This window comes from Thamnophis elegans, chromosome 10, assembly GCF_009769535.1.
Source record: "Thamnophis elegans isolate rThaEle1 chromosome 10, rThaEle1.pri, whole genome shotgun sequence".
In the NCBI taxonomy this organism is placed as follows: domain Eukaryota; kingdom Metazoa; phylum Chordata; class Lepidosauria; order Squamata; family Colubridae; genus Thamnophis; species Thamnophis elegans.
In genome coordinates this window covers 12,689,312-12,707,113 of record NC_045550.1, presented here as the reverse complement: position 1 = coordinate 12,707,113, position 17,802 = coordinate 12,689,312, and the positions used below count along the sequence as shown (strand labels likewise).

The following is a 17,802-nucleotide window of genomic DNA, read 5'->3' as shown; positions in this document are numbered from 1 at the left end:
AAACAAATTCAGAGAGCCTCCATATGACTGAAGGTTTGGACATGTCGCTACAATAAGTGTTTGCTTTATCATCTCAAAAACTTATAGTCCTGTCTTGACTAATTTTTTGATCTTGGAATTCTGAATGAAGATATATGCAGTTGTCATTTAAGAATATTTGAATATAATGGGATAAACTATTCAGAGTTGTCAATAGTTACACTCAAGTTATGGAACACTTTGTCCTATGAAATACAGTTGGTTGTGATTATTTCCTACTGGTTCTTAAAATTAATTTAATTCTGATTCTCTGATAACATGGCACGGTAATACTTTTGTAAATAAAGTTTCAATCATCCAGGCCAAAAATATTAAATCATGGGAACTGGACTTAAGTTTATTAAAACGGAGATCTCTTGTTACTCATCCAAGTAACTTCTTCAGTCAAAATGAAAAATTGGATGGACAGAGAATCCTGCTGCAGTCTGTAGGGCAAGAGTTGATCTGATTCTCTGCCTAACAAAATTTTCATTTTAATTGAAGAAATTACTTGGATGGGTAACGAAACATCTCAGTTTTAATAAACTTTGGTCCAGTTCCCATGATTTTAAGGTAACATTTTAGTGTTTTGGTTTTAACTATCAATCCAGGTTGTTTATGATTATTTCATGATGTTGCTTTTATGACTTTTGCTCATAATTAGAAAATTTTGAAAGCTAAACGTATTTATTTAGTGTATGGCAATGTTCAAAGCACATTGCAGCTACATTCTCAAACGGCAAATATGAAACTACTTACTCTGTTTACAAATTCAAAGGTAAACTATATAGTAATAGTTGATGGAGTTGTATACAGAAAGTCTCTGGGATTTCCCTGATACACACTCAGAGAACACAGTTTCACAATACGTCGCTTTGGAGCCCCACAGCTTCATTCCAAAGAGGAGTGCTTTCCCCATTTATGGAGGAGACTAGCATACCTGCCATGTTGAGTCCTAACCCTATTGAGGATTATGGGGTAAATTTGAATCATTTTGGCTCAGTTGTAAAGCAGGGAATGTTATAACACTCTGGAAGAACAGAAGACGACCCTTCTTGTGTCCAGGCCTGAAGCAGATTGAAGTTGTTATTCAGTAAGTTTCTGGCCTGCAAGGCGATCAAGCCTGTCAATCCTAGAGGAGATCAACCCTGATTGCTCTTTAGAAGGCCAGATCCTGAAGATGAAACTCAGATACTTTGGCCACCTAATGAGAAGGAAAGACTCACTGGAGAAGAGCCTCATGCTGGGAAAGAGTGAGGGCAAAATAAGAAGGGGACGCCAGAGAATGAGTCACCGAAGCAGTCAGCGTGAGCTTAAATGGACTCCGGGGATGGTAGAGGACAGGAAGGCCTGGAGGAACATTGTCCATGGGGTCACGGTGGGTCAGACACGACTTCGCAATTAACAACAGCAAAGTTTCTGGCATGCCCTAATAGGTAAATGCCTAGAATAAAGCCTGCTGTTTATAGCATCAGTGATAGCTGCATTGATTGCAGGTGAATATTGCTTATCATTTTCTTATACTCTCATAGTAGTCTGTTTTCCTTTTGTAGATGAGATGGAGGAACATCAAAGCCGGTAATCAAGAAGTGGGGTTAGATCAGTGGTGAAATTCAATTTTTTTTTTTTTACTATCGGTTCTGTGGGTGTGGCTTGGTGGGGGTAGCAGGGGAAGGATACTGCAAAATCCCCATTCCCACCCCACTCTTGGGGGAAGGATATTGCAAAATCTCCATTCCCATCCCACTCTGGGGCCAGCCAGAGGTGATATTTGCCGGTTCTCCGAACTACTCAAAATTTACGCCACCGGTTCTCCAGAACCTGTTAGAACCTGCTGAATTTCACCCCTTGGTTAGTTCCTATTGCGTCCAATATGTTGCACATAGTGTGATTCAGCTAGATATAGATCGATTGGGCAAAAATGTTCTGCTGTTGAAAGGATGAGTCCAAGAGCTGAAGATTGCAAGATAGAAGCCGAGGAACCCCAGGTAGAATCACACAGCTTTTGCAGGCTTCAGGTATTCTCTGAAGGACAATGTTCTGTTGAGAGTAACCCCTAGGTATTGTGGGTATTTGCTATGAGTAAGAAGAGTATTCTCACACTGTACACTCTTAGTTCATGGTGAGCCATCTTGCTGGTGAGGTGGAAGCATGTTACTACAGTCTTACTTCAGTTTGTCTCCATTTGCAAAAATACTGTCTTAAGATAGCTAGATCAGCTGTCAGTGTTTCTTCAGTATATTCCATGGACTTGCTCTGTATGGCTAATGCCCAATCATCTGCATACCCAAATTTGCTGGAATGAGTTTCAGGTTAAATTGACTATATATAAGTTGAACAAGAGCGGTGCTAATGCTAATCCTTGGAGTAGGCTGTTGTTGAGTGTCTTCTCATTACTAATATTGTTTCCCATAATTACACAGAACTTCCTGTTGGTGAACATGCTATATACTGTATGAACCGAGTGATTTTCTTGTAGGCTATTACTCGAAAGAGTTTATAGATGACACCTAGTCTCCAAAAAGTGTTGTGTGCCGCAGTTAAGTTCACAAAAGCAAAGAGGTTTTAAGTTCTTTTTGAAATCCTTCTTCTATGTATGTAATTAATGAGATAACTGATCAGTACAACTATGGTTAGGGCAAGAGGCCTGCTTGCTCAACAAACACATTTTCAAGCAAGAGTAGACTAATCCTATTGTAGAGTAGTCTTTCCAGTAATTTATATACAAAACTCAAAAGAGGGATTCGTGGGGAGCTCTAAGATTTTATGTTGGGTTTACCTAGCTTAAGGATAGAACTGATATTCATCCATTTCATGAGGCAAGGGATGGACCATATTTGCAAAATATGAGAATAAAATTGTGCTACATGTTTCCCAGTACAGTATGTAGTAAGAATTCTAGCTAAACTGAATTGTGCTTTAGGACTAAGTTGGGATATATCAGTTTTTAAATTACAAAAAATAAAGGGCTTGCCAAACTGATATAAAGTTGGGGAAAAGACAAGATATGTTTTTCCTCTTTCACCCAACAGTATATTCAGGGTTAATTTTACACAAAGAACACATTCTAACTCATGTATGTTCAGCATACACATGTTCTGCACAGAGCAAATGCCTCAAAAGTGAACTGGTACCAGAGGAGAAGAGGAAGACAGAGTAGTTAGTAGAGTATCAAGTCCAGTAGCTTTCTTGTGGGCAATAAATTAGATGTTGCTTCTACACTCCTTGGGGAATATCCCCAATTGTACTAAGATCCATTACCTGCTTATATGGACTCATTATCTATTCTTTGCTATTTGTCTTCTCTTACTGGAAATTTTGCTTTGGCTGTTGCCAAAGGGCAGGGAATTGCAAACGACATAGCTCTATAAACAAATAGCCTCTTCCTTCAAATATCAGATGGTGATAAGCCTTGATGCGTATAGTTGCTCGTCATATCCACGCATTACAGCACTTGAGAAAAATCAATATTTCTTCTGCACATCATATTAGCATCTGACAGACAATTGTTTTAAATCACAGTTGGGTTGCAATCTCTATCCAGGTTCTTTGGATATCATAAAAATAATTCCAGCTATAAAATGAGGAGCTCTTTAGCTATGAAACAGAAGTAGAATACAGGTTTGGGTTGGTCAAAGAAGACGCTCTGCTTGAGTTCCAGAGATGTTTTCTCTCTGTTCATGAAGCCTTCCGTTTGGTCTTGTTGATGAAAAGTTTGGCAAAGATGAAGTCAAGAACGTCTCCTTCTCAGCCAAAGGAAAGGACTTGCTGTCAGGTATTCTGGGCTATCTTTCCCCATGCTTGCTTCATTTGTTCTCTGGTGGTCTATGCTCTTCTAGGAGCTCTCATGTTTTCTCACGTGGAAGGCTGCAGAGAAAGCCATAAAGAGGAAGCATACAGGACCTTCATGCTGAAACTTTGGAATCTTTCAAAAGATTTGTCAGGTAAGAGTTTGCAATGTTAGCAAAGGAGTCAACCAAGTTAATTGCACCCAATATATCACCATTCTCTTCTTGTTTTGAATATGTAAATACATTTTGAGTTTCTTTAGCATTATATTTTTCTTGCTTAAGTTGAAAGGATTTCTTAGTTCTGCAGCAGATTTACCCTCTGATTCTCTGCCCTGCCTCCCCAATATCATTCCCGTACTTTTCATGATTTGTGGAACATTGTTAGGAATAGAAACAGGAATGTGAAAAATAGCTATAAAACAAAGCATGACTTAGAAATTTACTCTACCATAGATTGTGCTTAGCATTTACAAAAAGTAGATCGTAAATGTTTTAATCCTAAAGTATTCCTTAAACCTCCACTAGTCCCTGGGGATAATGGAACCACTTCAGCATGCACATTTGTGAGGAGATTGAATCTAACAAAAGTATAATGATTGTTGAAAGAGATACTCTAAAAAAATGAACATGCTAAGAATGTTTTCAAGATTGATCTACTTTTTAAATGTTCAGTAACAATATTTTTGTATGCTTTTTGTTAGTAGTGCTAAATGAATCTGGTTTTTTTTCCTTAACATTCCTTCAACATTTTCTCAATGTCACCAGCTATTACTCTGAGAAAGAAGTTAATCCGTAAAGCAGATTAAAGTTTTCTTGTTAATACCAGAGGCTAATTCTGGAGCATAAATGGCCAAATGAACTGTGCATTTCTCTTAACATTGAGTATAGAGAGTAGCCACATTCATAAAGAGGAAAGCTACAAAATCAGAGGGAGTTGTTTCCTGTCAATGAAAGACTTACTCGTGTTTACCTAAGCCGCCTCCCATGTTTCATTGCCACAACATGTCATAGTTCTATGGATGTAACGCAGCAGTAGTCTGTAGTCTTTAATTTTCCATTTACTAATCACAGCATCTCGCTTACTTATTAACAGATAATGAGACCAACAATGAGATATTTACAAACAGGACACATGAGCTGATCAAGCAAATGGACTTTTCGTGGTTTACTGATCCCTCACAGAATTGGTCCTTCCTTGGCTCTCTCTTTTTCTGCTGCACTGTCTTCACCACAGTAGGTCAGTATGATTTGTATGAAGTATTTTGCAATAAACGTACTTGGTCTAACCAAAGGTAAAGCAGAAAAAGCGTCAATGAAATTCAGAGCCCTTTAAAGTCAGCACATGTGATCCAAGGCCCCAGATTATTTAAATAACACCAGTTACGCAGACCTCTACAACTGTCTTTCACTTCACAGTTATGTGGCAGTAACTCCTGCTAAATACAGTGGGATTTACTTTTGAGTAAGTGTGTAGTGCAATTACTGCAGTAACAAAGACCTTCTAGAAAATATCATCAGTGGACATGAAGCTTTGTCAATTTAATATCCCATTCAAAAGTGGGCTAAAGTTATCAGGAGTTTTACTGATGATGCCAGAATCCCAAATCATGTGGCAATATTTTGCCCAAATAGTGCACTCTATGCATAAAAGGACAAGCACATATGTGCTAGACCCATCGTCAGACCCATTGCCAATATGTTCAGCATATTGGCAATGGGTTTTCTGATGGATCTAGCACATACGTGCTTGTCCTTTTATTCATATTATGCATCCACTTGCATTTCCTTGAAGATATAAATAATTTCATTTATGATTGGGAGCCTCAATAAACAAGGTTAGGTTCTCCAAGTAAACATAAGTGTAATCCTTCTGAAGACCTAAGTTTTCAGTACAGGTCATTCAAGAAGATAAACACTCTCACTTATATTGGTTGGCATAAACAGGCTTTCTGTTTTGCATTGCATATATTTACCCTCCCTTCAAATACTGTATGTCTTGAGGATCCTGACAACAGTCATAATAACTAACTGTTGGGTTCTCAAGGCGTGCCTGACGTCGCGACGATACGCCGTGCTATCTTGAAGCTCCAAGATCGCTGTCGACATCTCTGTCACTGGACGGTCCTTTTGGACCTAAACCATCCCGCAGAGACGGTGATAGAGAAGGGCACATCCTGCTGATCCCAGGGACATCGCAAAGTCCCTGATAGATCCAGGAGAAGCCCTTTTTTTCCAGAGACAGAGAAGCAGCCATTAAAGCTGCTGAAAGATGGGACAGCTCCAGAACGGAAGGAAAGCAGGAGAGAAAGTGTGTCGAATTGGTGAGATAAATTTTATTATTAGAGAACCCCCCAAAAGATCAAAAGTAAAGTTAAAATTGAAGACAGAAGAGGTTAAGCAGCTCTTTTTTCAATACTTATTAAGACGTCTTTTCTTTTTCTTTTTTCAATGCTCTATAGCATTTTCTTTTTAAGAATTTTTCTTTTTCTCCTTAAGTTTGGAATATAAAGAGAAGAAAAGTAGAAGAAAAGAAGTAACACTGCCACTTAGAGGCTTGGAGGCTTGGAAACATTGTTTTTCTTTTTTTCCTCCCTGAGCATTTGATCTACATCTCAAGGTCTCTGAGCTTGTTTATTGAAAATGATAGCAGGATGAGCATGGATTGTTTATACAGGTGCTCCTTCGGGGTACTATCAGTAGCTGGAGTGAAGAAAAGCTTGACTTGAAAGAGAGAAGATTGCAGTGAATGTGGAACTTAATAAAAAAGCCTTGGATTTTAGATTTGTTCCACTTTCAACACTCCACTGTCCTGCTTCTTTGGGATTCAGAATACATTAACCCCCCCTCCCCCACCCCCATTTTGGTTAGGTCTGTCCACACAGGTAGTGCTTGACTTACAACCATTTGTTTAGTGACTAAAGTTACAGTGGCACTGAAAAAAGTGACTTATGACCATTTTTCACACATGACTGTTGCAGCATTCCCCATGGACATGTGAGCAAAATTCAGACACTTGGCAACTGGCATGTATTTATGATTGTTTCAGGGTCCCAGTGTCATGTGATCACTTTTGTGACCTTCTGAAAAGCAAAGTCAAGGAGGAAGGCAGATTCACGTAATAATTGTGTTACCAACTTAACAACTGCAGCAATTCACTTAACAACTGTAGTAAGAAAGGTCATAAAATGGGACAAAACTCATTTAACTGCTATCTTCCTTAGCAATGGAAATTTTGGGCTTTATTGTGGTCATAAGTCAAGGACTACCTATATTTTGTTTTATGCACTTACTGTGTAGAAAAAAGTCATCAGAAAAAAATTAGGACATACTAATATGGATATAAGAATGAGTTTCCTTACCAAAAATTATAGTATATGTGTTAGGTCTTAGTTCCAACATCATTATGAAGTTGATAATTTTCCAGATGTTTATTAACCTCACTTGTTCATAGTATGGTTTTCCAAGTCAAAACAAATTGTTCTATCTTTTTATGACACCTCATGAAGGCTGGCAGCAACATCTCAATGAAACTTTGAGGCAGAGCTGATTCAGTTGGTTGCTTGCTTCATCAACAGTGACTTCCATGCATACACAGAAGGCACTTTAATCAAGTGAAGCTCTGCAGCTGCTCTGTTTTACTGGTTAGAACGGAAATGATATTTGCTTTGAAGGAACCCTTCCCCCAAAGTGCTCATTCAGTGATAGCCAATTCTTAATTTATATACCCCCCCCCCAAAGGTCATCAAACAAATTGAGAATAAAAAGTGTAAATTTTTTTTTTCAAATTCCTCATTAAAATTGGAAACAACTACTGTAATTAAATAAAAAATATGGTATGTCTTCTCATAATTGGCACCTGTATTGCTACTTAAATTGCCATCCAAGCTTTTTACCAAGGCTCCCACTCTGTCTCCTTTATTTTTAATTGCAATAATAAAATAAAGCAACAATTTATGGTAGTTTGTGGTGGATATTAATGCAATCTAAGTCTATAATGTGAAAATATGCAGGTGAGTCCTGTCCTGTGAGATTTAACAGGATTGATTCCTGATGTTGTCCTAGCCTTCAATTAGTATGCATGCCAGTTAGAATCTTGCCAAATTATAACTATATATCATCACTTCACTCAGCCATGTTTATTGAAGTTACTAGGGATGCTAAAAGCTGCAGCTCAACAACATATAAAGGTAGAGGTTTCCCCTGTCTAGTTGAATCCAACTCTAGGATATGACTGCAGTTGGACATCTCTTTTTCTTAGCTGTGAGGGTCAGTGTTGTCTGAAGACCCTTCCATGGTCATTGGGCCAGTATGACTATATGCCGAAGGCACACGGAACACTGTTACCTTCCCAATGAAGTGGTACCTATTTAACTACTTGCACTTGCATGCTTTCAAACTACTAAGCCACAGGAGCTGGGACAGGTAATGGGAGCTCATCCCATCCCACAGTGCTAAACCCCGACTGTCAGCTTTTCAACGGACAAGTCCAGCGTCTTAACTACTGAGCCATTGCGCCCCTCCAACAACATATAGAAATGAGCAATTCTAGCCTGCTTGAGACCGGCCTAAGCTCCCCATTTGTAGACCCTGTGGAACACTTTTATAAGAGCAACTTTTCATTTCAAGCTGGGGGTGTTGGATCTAAGAGAAAAAATAGATGCCCTAAAACTTAGACATGTTTAGATCACCAATTACATCCCTGAAAACTCAAAGAAATTAAGTTAATTTTCCAGTTAGGAGGGCAAACAAGAAAAATGGGTGCCATATTCTTAAAACGTCAAAAACAAAATACAATGGCTTCGGGGGGAGGAGCTGCCGCCGTCAGGAGCTCAATAAAGCTCCTGCCAGGACTCTGGTTCGTATATCTTATAAGATCTATAGATATCTCCCCTTTCTGGCAGAAAGGGGCAGGGAGAAGGTCAGTCGTTAGGATCTCTTTGTAATTCATAGCTTTTCTTTTTGCTGTGAATGGAGAAGAGGTTCAACATTAGCTGAGCCTTTACTCCGGCCAGTTTTCCGCGCTGCCTTTTTTGCAGCCTAGGCAGATTGCCCCCCCCCCCAGGACAAAGCTAAGCTATTTAAAAGCCAATCCGGGCGGGGACCATTCCCGAGGAATTTCTTCCATTACTATTTAAAATACCAGCTTCAACTTCGCAAAAGGCTCCCTTTCTTTTTTAGCTGTGTCACAAGATGGCGATCTCGTAGCTTTTGTGTTTGATGTGACGTACTTAGTTAGTCCTACCCTCCTGAAGGCTTCTCCGTACTAATTGCTAAAAGATTAACTGAGGGGAGCAGAGACTTTGATTTTTGGCTCGCTTGATTGCTTGTCTTTTATTTTTATTCTGGAATGGCTCCCAAATCTAAACAGAAGCGTTTCCTTAATAACATATCTTCAAAAACTGCTATGAAGCCGCTACCCTTGTCTCCTACACCCTCCACGGGAGATTTGTTAACACAAGAATTTCTTCTCAAAACGCTTAATGATTTTAGACAGGAGATTAATCAACTGATATCGGATTTATGTGATCAATTTGATGCTAAAATTGCTCAGGCAAAGCAGGATATGATCGGAGTAATGACAGTCATGACAGATTATATTGCTGAAACGGAGGACAAATTGGAACTTTTGGAAGAAACTAACCTTAATCTGATATCAAAAATTCAAACGTTACAACAGGATATTGAAACTGCTCAAAGAGAACTTGTCATGATAAATTATGATAAGACTGCCTTTGCGATAAGAGTTAGAGGACTGCGTGAAAACCAACAGGAGAATTTGAAACAGACCTTCTTTGAGGCTTTCAGCCGCTTGGTGGGAAGTCCGGGACTTAACTTTGATTGGCAGATTCAAAGAATTTACCGCCAGAATTCCTGGGTAGCAAAACAGCGACAGCTTCCGAGAGACATAATAATATACTTTACCACAAGGGAATCCAGAAATGAGATAATACAGAGGCTTTACGGAAAGAGGTTGAGAATTGATGGGGAGGACTTGATTGTTTTTAAAGAGATACCATTTCAAATATTAAGAACAAGGAAACAGTACGCTTTCTTAACCGAAGAACTCAGAAATTCTCAGATTCCATACAAATGGGAAGTCCCAGCTGGTATTACAGTTACATTTGGCAACCAAAAACACCGCATTAATTCTGTCTGTGAAGCCCGAAAATTTTACTACGAGACCCTGAAGGCGGGACTTCCTGATTCATCCGGACCTGGAGAGAGACAAGGAGAAGGAGAAGACAAACAGCGAGACACGTGGCTACAAGGCGGAGGGTGTTGCTTTTCTCTTCCGGAAGGGCAGAAGACTAAAGAATAAAGACTAAGCGATGTTCTTAAAGCTTTATGATTTCCGTCTGGGATAAAATGGAAAAGTGGCATATCGATGATGAGACATGGAGACTGAAAGAAGCGTTGCTGATTGTGGACATACATTGTACATAAGTTTTGTCTGAACTCTAACTCAAATTGCGCATGAATTATTTTCTTAGGCGAGGAGAGCGGAAATTGTGATCTTTTTGAGTTGTGGTTTGGGACGAACGGAGTTGGGAGGTGCGTGGGAGAGGGAAGGGTAGCGAAAGCTTAATTAGATTACCTGGGGCTAGAACGCAAGCTGATGTTTGTTTGAGTTGCTATCTCAATATAAGGTTAAGAAAGATTGGTCGGAGAATCTTCAGGAAAGTGGAGTAAACATGGGAGGAGCAATGAATGTGGATAAAATATATATGTGGATATGGATAAAGGCAGGGTGGAAGGTAAAAAATTTATATGTGGAGGTGGGTAAGGATAGAAAGGGAAGTGTTGGAAATGAAAAATGAAAGAAGTACTTGAGTTTAATGGTGTTATAGAAAGGTTTGGATATTTGGATAAAAAAGAGATAAATTAAAGGTCTGAATAGATAGACAAAGCAATGAGATATTTAGTTGGGGAATCCTAATTGATCAACCTACCTGGCTCTAATACAGTTTGAAACCCTGCAAGTAGCAAAATAACCGAAATTTGGAATGAGCTACATTGTTTAAGATTTACAGATAATGGGAAGCTGTGTTAACGTAGTGGGTTTATTGACCCTTTTTGTTTCTTTCTTCTTTTTGTGTGTGAGTGTGTGTTTTTTCTTTTTTAATTTCTTATTTTCTACTATTTTTCCTTTTTCTTTTTGGTTTTACTTTTATTTTACTTTTTTTAATTTTAAAGTTAGCTGGCCTTATTATACTCAAATGCTTGTTAAAGAATTATGCCGGGTATGGGACCTGCGAAGCCGTAAGGGGGTTAGGGAGGGGGGATTATAGGGGGGAGGGGGGAGGGTGGAATTACAGTTTCAATCCTTAGAACAATAAGAATTCACTTGTATACTGCGTCTCGTTTTTCTTTTTTTTCTTTTTTTCTTTTTCTACTTTTATTTTAAAAACAAACTGAATTGTATGGATACACCAAAGTGAGGAGAAGAGGGAAAGAGAAGGGAGAAGTAAAGAGGGAGTGAGAGGGAATGTAAGGAGGGTGAGATGGAGGGAGGGGGAGATGTCTGAGGGGGAAGGGAAGTAGAAGAGGGGAATGCTGGAGGGGTGAAAGGAAAGTTGGAGGGGGAGAAGAGAGGGTGTATGGGGGAATGAAGTGTTATGTTGGGTTTTTTGGTTTTTTTTTCTCTTTTTTTTATGCACAGTATATAAGTGATTGTATAAAATGAAAATGAAAATGAAATAAATAAAATATACTACTGAAAAAAAAAAACAAAAAAAACAAAATACAAAGAACAGGATGAAGATTTCAGATTCATTCAGTCTGGTAATGTCATAATATTCCTAGCATATGCTTTGTAGACAATTAAGGAACTAGATAGATTGTTAGTATATTTCTCCCAGAGTCAAAGATGAGATTATAGAAATAAATTGCTCTTAAGCAGAAAAGTTACTCCCCAATGAAAGCAAAGATGTTACTCTTCACCAAGCAACATTGCCAGCATTCATGGAAATAGCAATTCCATCAAGCAAATAAAGATGTTTAAATATTTAAGTAGCTATTTCCGGTCATCTACTTCTTGGCTACAGTAAACTCAAGAGATTACAAATTAAATTCACAAAGTTATCAGTGCAGCCATTACATCTGTCAGTTCCAATAGGAACATATAACATTTTGCATCCATTTTAAAGTTTCGTACTAAGGTGTTAAACATACTGTTCAGGGATGGGTTCCAGCAGGCACTACTGCCTGTTTGCTCATGTGCATGTTGTGCGTGCTGTGCATTTGATGCGCACTGTGGGTGCATGCGCCATATAATTAAAATTGTTCTGTGCATGCGCAGAATTGAAAAACAAGATGGCAGGTTGGGGGGTGTGGCAGGCCTGGGTCGCTGCCAGTTCCAGCAACCCAGACCGCCAAACCACTACCGGTTCAGCCGAACTGGTCTAAACCGATAGGAACCCACTACTGATACTGTTGTTTGGTGCCCAATTCTATGCATATTCTGATCATTCACATTTTAAACCATTCAGTTGAAATTCATCAGGACATTATTGTGAGTCCTGCTCAACTCCAAATGTGCTTCTTTGGCCTAGAACTTGGTTAGCCTTTCACAGCAGTTTGAAAGAGAATAATTTTGGGTGCCTTGCTGACTCAGCTTACTTTGGCTGATATGCTTCCTTCCACTGGAGGGAAAGAACAGCTAATGATCTGTTCTCCTGTGGCTTTTTAGCCTCATTCCTAATGTCCTTTGGAATAAACAAGCCTTGCAAGAAAAGAAAGAGAAAATTCTTCTTCTAGACGTACAGAATTGCAGATCTGAAATCATGCTTCCCAAGTATCTCTATAGAATTACTTTTGCCTCATATAGGAAAAAAAAAACCCATCATGTTAGTAATGTTTATCTTTAAAATATGGGAGAGATATAATAACAATCCAGTCTAGAAGATTTCTGTTCCACTTTACAACCGAGTCAATAGGCCAGTTTTAACTTCACTTCTCCATCTATGCAGTCTTCATAACCTTACTTCTTACTGCTTGACCCTGCTGACCCAAAACTAAAGTCATTTTGCTGTTTATTATTGGCTTTTCCATTAAAATTTCCAAAATTGAGCAGTAAAATTTTGATCAGTTGCTACTGTTATGAGAAGGCTTTGGGTTTGATTATTAGGATGGTTAAGAGCACCATAGATGATTAGATAGATGATAGATAGATAGTTAGATGATAGATAGATAGATAGATAGATAGATCTTCTATTTTCTCTATATATTTTGCCTATATATTTTGTCTTTATATTTTCTATCTTGTATATATTCTATTTTACTATATTTTCATAACGAACTGTTAGAATATTATCACTAACATTTTGTAAACAATTTCTTCTGCACCTTTATAGAGATAAGTTTTTTAGGTTTTAGCTGTAAATTAATAAAGTTAAATTGATTTAATAATCAAATTTACAAACTGTACATGTATGGTTATACAAGTATAATAATAGCGATTTCTCCAATAGTTTGTGGCTGTCAGTATCATATTGATATTCGGTATTTTTTAAAAGAGATTTGCATGCAATATGAACAGCCTTTTGACATTTTTTCCCATTTGCTTTTCATTGCAAATTCAGTATGTCACTGAATTTTAATGCTTTTGCTGTTTACATACTTCAGAGATCTCTCGCTTGAGATTATGTCAATATTTTGTAATTATTGTTTACAGCAATACAGAAAAAAATCATTAAATGTTGATACATAATAACGTAGAAATCCATGCAATAAAGCATTTGGAGTTAATGGTAAATTACATCTCTTCTTTGCATTGATTTTTCTTACAATTTTCTTCTAAAATATATGAACAACAGGATGCAGTTCTTGCACGGAAAATAATCTTTAGTCTGCAACATCCAACTGTTAAAATTGTCATTATTATATATTATATTCAACTTTAGAAGCCAAATAAAAACAGCATGAAGTTTTAACAATTATGGCTCATGGTTGAGACTATTTGATCTGCCTCATTCCATGCCAAAGAGACACTTCAATGGACATAGTTAAGGCTATTATTGTTAGTATTCTTTCAAGTATTCTTTTATTTTCACTCCCTTCCACACCCACACACACACCCACACCCACACACACCAGTAATGGGTTGTGGATTCCCTTCCATTCGGTCCGGTTGGAACTGGCTTGCTGGCATCCATGTGGATGCGCGCAGTGCGCATGCACATGTGCACAGTGCACGTGTGCATCTTGGCACTTCTGTGAGCCTTCATGACACTCCAGCTGCTCAGCGGAGCATCACGCAGGTTATGTATGCACTGTGCTCATGCGCAGAAGCGCTGAAGATGTTAAAGGATGGTTAGAAGTGAGGGCAGGTGGGGGGCCCTCCGGAGCACTGTACCGGAACGGTATCCAGTGTTCCGGCCTGGGGCGTGCTGCCTGCAAACCACCACTGACACACACACACACAAATAAAAAACATACAGATGCTAAGTAATAACCAAACTACTTTTTCAATAAAGCTGTCTTTAGCTATAGAAATGTTTTTATATCGATGTTGCTTTCCTAAATTACAAGGCTGCTTGGTGAATTTGTTTCATCGCGTCCACTAAATCTGTGCAGAATATTAAATATTAAGTGCATTTGGAACAAGGGAAGAAGCTGCCTTTTTATCTGAGCAAACTAGCTAGTTCAGTTACATATTTTGTCTGTTCTTTAAGATTTCATTTAATAGTACAAATCATCACATATTCCAAGACTTTTGTTCACTACAATAAACCTAATCATTTAAGTATGACTTTCAGCCTTAAACCACTCTTTTAGGTTTCCCTATGCACTGCTGCTTATTTATCCCTTGACTTAAGTCAGGGGTGTCAAACTCGCACCATCATGGCGCTGTCGTATTGGGACTTTTTCCCCCTTCTCTAAACCGGGCATGGGAATGCCCAGCTTGTGACGCATCTGGTCCATGGGCTGTGAATTAGACATCCCTGACTTAAATGATGAAAAGTAATGGAGAAAAGACTTACACGGACACATGACGCAGTGGGAAGAAGCTTATGTTCAAATAAAAGTTCTGCCTCTGGATCTCAGAGATGCTTGAAAAAACTTTGAACTTGCACTTCAGTCCAGACACTCAATTCTGACCACAGGGAAGATATTGGATGAGATATCAGATTAGATCTAGTCCAGCAGTCTGTTCTCAGAGTGGCTAAAACTGTACAAGGAAGCCCACCACTCACTCATAGTAAGCCACACTGCCATGGAAGCTAATTGCCATTGATCCATGAACCTGAAGCTTTTGGGGACAAGTAGCTCTGGATTAGTCTAGCAGTCAAAGAAAGCCAGAGATCATAATAGGATGCAAAGTCATTGTATGTATTCTGAATTAACTAGGAGAAGCCAACACTTTTGAAAGAGGAAAGAGGAACAATATTGTTAGACACAAAATGTTAGTATTTGAGTAGATGCTTTGTTCAAATTTTTAGGAGAACACCAGCTGGGTTAAGTCCTTCTGATGACTATGATTAAAGGACAAAAAGGAGACAGAAAGATACTTAAAGCAATTAACTGTTCTCTTTCGCCTGAAAAATCACCCTTGCTCAGCGCTGCTTACAGGTGTGAGCTTAACAGGACATACACATCACCTTGGCTACAAAATTGGGAAAGTGAAAAGTAGGGTGTGCCATTAGTAAGGTTCCCCTATTGAGTGCTAAATTTCACCACATTGCTTGGATTTTGCATTCTATGTAACACAGTCCTACACAGGGTTTGGGGTGCCATTTATGATGGAGACTATTTTGACAGAGTTGGGGAAACAGCTTCCTAGCAATTTGGGATAAGGAGACACATCCTATGCAAGGTTAAACTATAAAGTTAAGCCCCATAGGCTAATCACAATCTGCTTGTTAATATTTTTTTCAGAGAACATATTACTGTACTTAGGAATGTTCAAAGATCATGCAGCACACATGTAATTAAACAGGTGAAGACACAGACAGAAATGCCATGTTTAAATATGGAATGTTGTGGTGAATAAATTGATTTTTTTTAGCATGTCTCTAAATATTAATCACTTTGGCACATACTCTTTCTCTAGGGAAGAGTTTTCTGCAGATAAGTACTACTTCTTGACTGATATTAAATAAATCCCCAAGAAGTGATATAATAGGAGGGCCTCTACTGATGATCCAGTGATTGGGCAGATTAATATGAAAATAAATAACATTCCATGTAAACTGTGGAAATATTCCAATATTCTAAAACAAAAACGAGGCAATTCTCCATTGTAACAGAACTAAATGACTGATATAAAAATGGGCCCCTTCAAAATCAGCCAGGGTTAACAAAAGAAAGGTTTTAAGTAGCTAAAACCTACATTCCATATTGCAAATGTGTATTTTTAGCCATATTTCTCAAAACCATCCAATGAAAATATTTAGGGTTACAGAAGCCGGCTGGAGATTTTTGCAGGCCTTAACAATACATGATATCTCAATGTTTTGCAATGAAAACTCTGATCTGCCCAGCTCTTTTTGAGAGGGAAAAAAGTATCAAAATGGTCTAACAGTGTTTCTCAACCTTGGCGACTTTAAGTCCTGCGGACCTCAACTCCCAGAATTCCCAGCTCTGCTGGCTGGGGGATTCTGGGAGTTGAAGTCCACAGGACTTAAAGTCGCCAAGGTTGAGAAACACTGGTTTAACATCTGTAATGGAAAGACAAGGAAGCAGGAGGATTATTTTTTTTTGTCTTCCTGTCTTAAATGCACACAAAAGGTTCATTAAAAAAAGATATATGCATATTTTATTTATTTAAAACAAAATGTATTTTCAGAAAAGATATCAATAAGTGGACAAAGAAAACTAGCAAAGTTATACAATTAATGCTCCAATATAACATTAATAAAAAAAAACTGAACTTCTAAGCAACTATTATATGCCTATTCATTAGTTTTGTTCAAATTGAAATGCCATAGAAAAACAAATAATATTTAAAACAGTTTTCTCTGGTTTTCTTTGGTTTCAGGTTACGGTCATATTTATCCTGTGACGAGACTTGGGAAATACTTGTGCATGGTGTATGCATTGTTTGGTATCCCTCTCATGTTCCTGGTCCTCACCGACATGGGCGACATCCTAGCAACTATATTATCCATCTCTTACAATCGAGCTCGGAAACTACAATCAGAAGTGTTAGCCAGGCTTTCGTTTAGATCTTGCTGTAAAAAAAACACCGACTCAAAAGGAGGCTCAGCTTCCCTTGGGGCAGCCAAAATCGTCCTTCTTGAGCCTTTAAATATTAAGGATGTTTTGAAAAACAACTCCTCCTTTAAAAAAAAGTCCAGGCAAAATCAAAACGTTGAAATTTTTGAAAGGCTTATTATCAGGGAAAATGCTTTTCTTGCACCTCCAAAACTGACCAGATCTGAACGATGGAATTCATGTCCTGAATTGGACAAAGGGGCAATGGTGAATCACGTGATCAGCAATATTAATAATCTAGGGAAAAAAGTAGACAAGCTGGATGTTCCTTTTTCCCTGATGATTTTTATTGTTTTTGCCTACATCTCCTGTGCTGCGGCTATTCTTCCACACTGGGAAAGCGATTTAGATTTTGAGGAAGCTTTCTATTTTTGCTTTATCACCTTAACAACCATTGGCTTTGGTGATATCAAATTGCAACACCCCAATTTTTTCTTATTTTTCTCGGTTTATATTATAGTCGGCATAGAAATTGTCATAATTGCTTTCAAGCTGGGACAAGACAGGATCCTTGGCCTGTACAAGAAGCTACTTTTATCCGTTGGTCGAAAAAAGGTCTCAGACAAAACAACATGAAGAACATCCTTCTATCCTGAAGAAGGCATGTGATATCACTTCTTGAAGGAGAGCCATAGACAGTGAATTCTATAAAGGCTTGCCTTTTTCATGTAAATATGTTTTATTTCCATTTCATTTCGTACAATCACATGTATACTGTGCATAACCGGGGCATATAACATTGAACAATAAACACAGCCCTCCCTCTTGTCGACAATAC

The 17,802-nt window shown here is 38.3% G+C and overlaps 1 protein-coding gene across 1 annotated transcript; it reads left to right on the top strand.

Moving 5' to 3' along the window:
• The first annotated feature begins 3,742 nt into the window (after positions 1-3,742).
• Positions 3,743-17,600, top strand: KCNK18 (potassium two pore domain channel subfamily K member 18). Its single transcript, XM_032225601.1, has 3 exons — positions 3,743-3,962; positions 4,903-5,046; positions 16,789-17,600. Exons 1-3 carry the CDS (start codon positions 3,743-3,745, stop codon positions 17,598-17,600), a joined length of 1,176 nt encoding a protein of 391 aa, XP_032081492.1.
• The last annotated feature ends 202 nt before the right edge of the window (positions 17,601-17,802 follow it).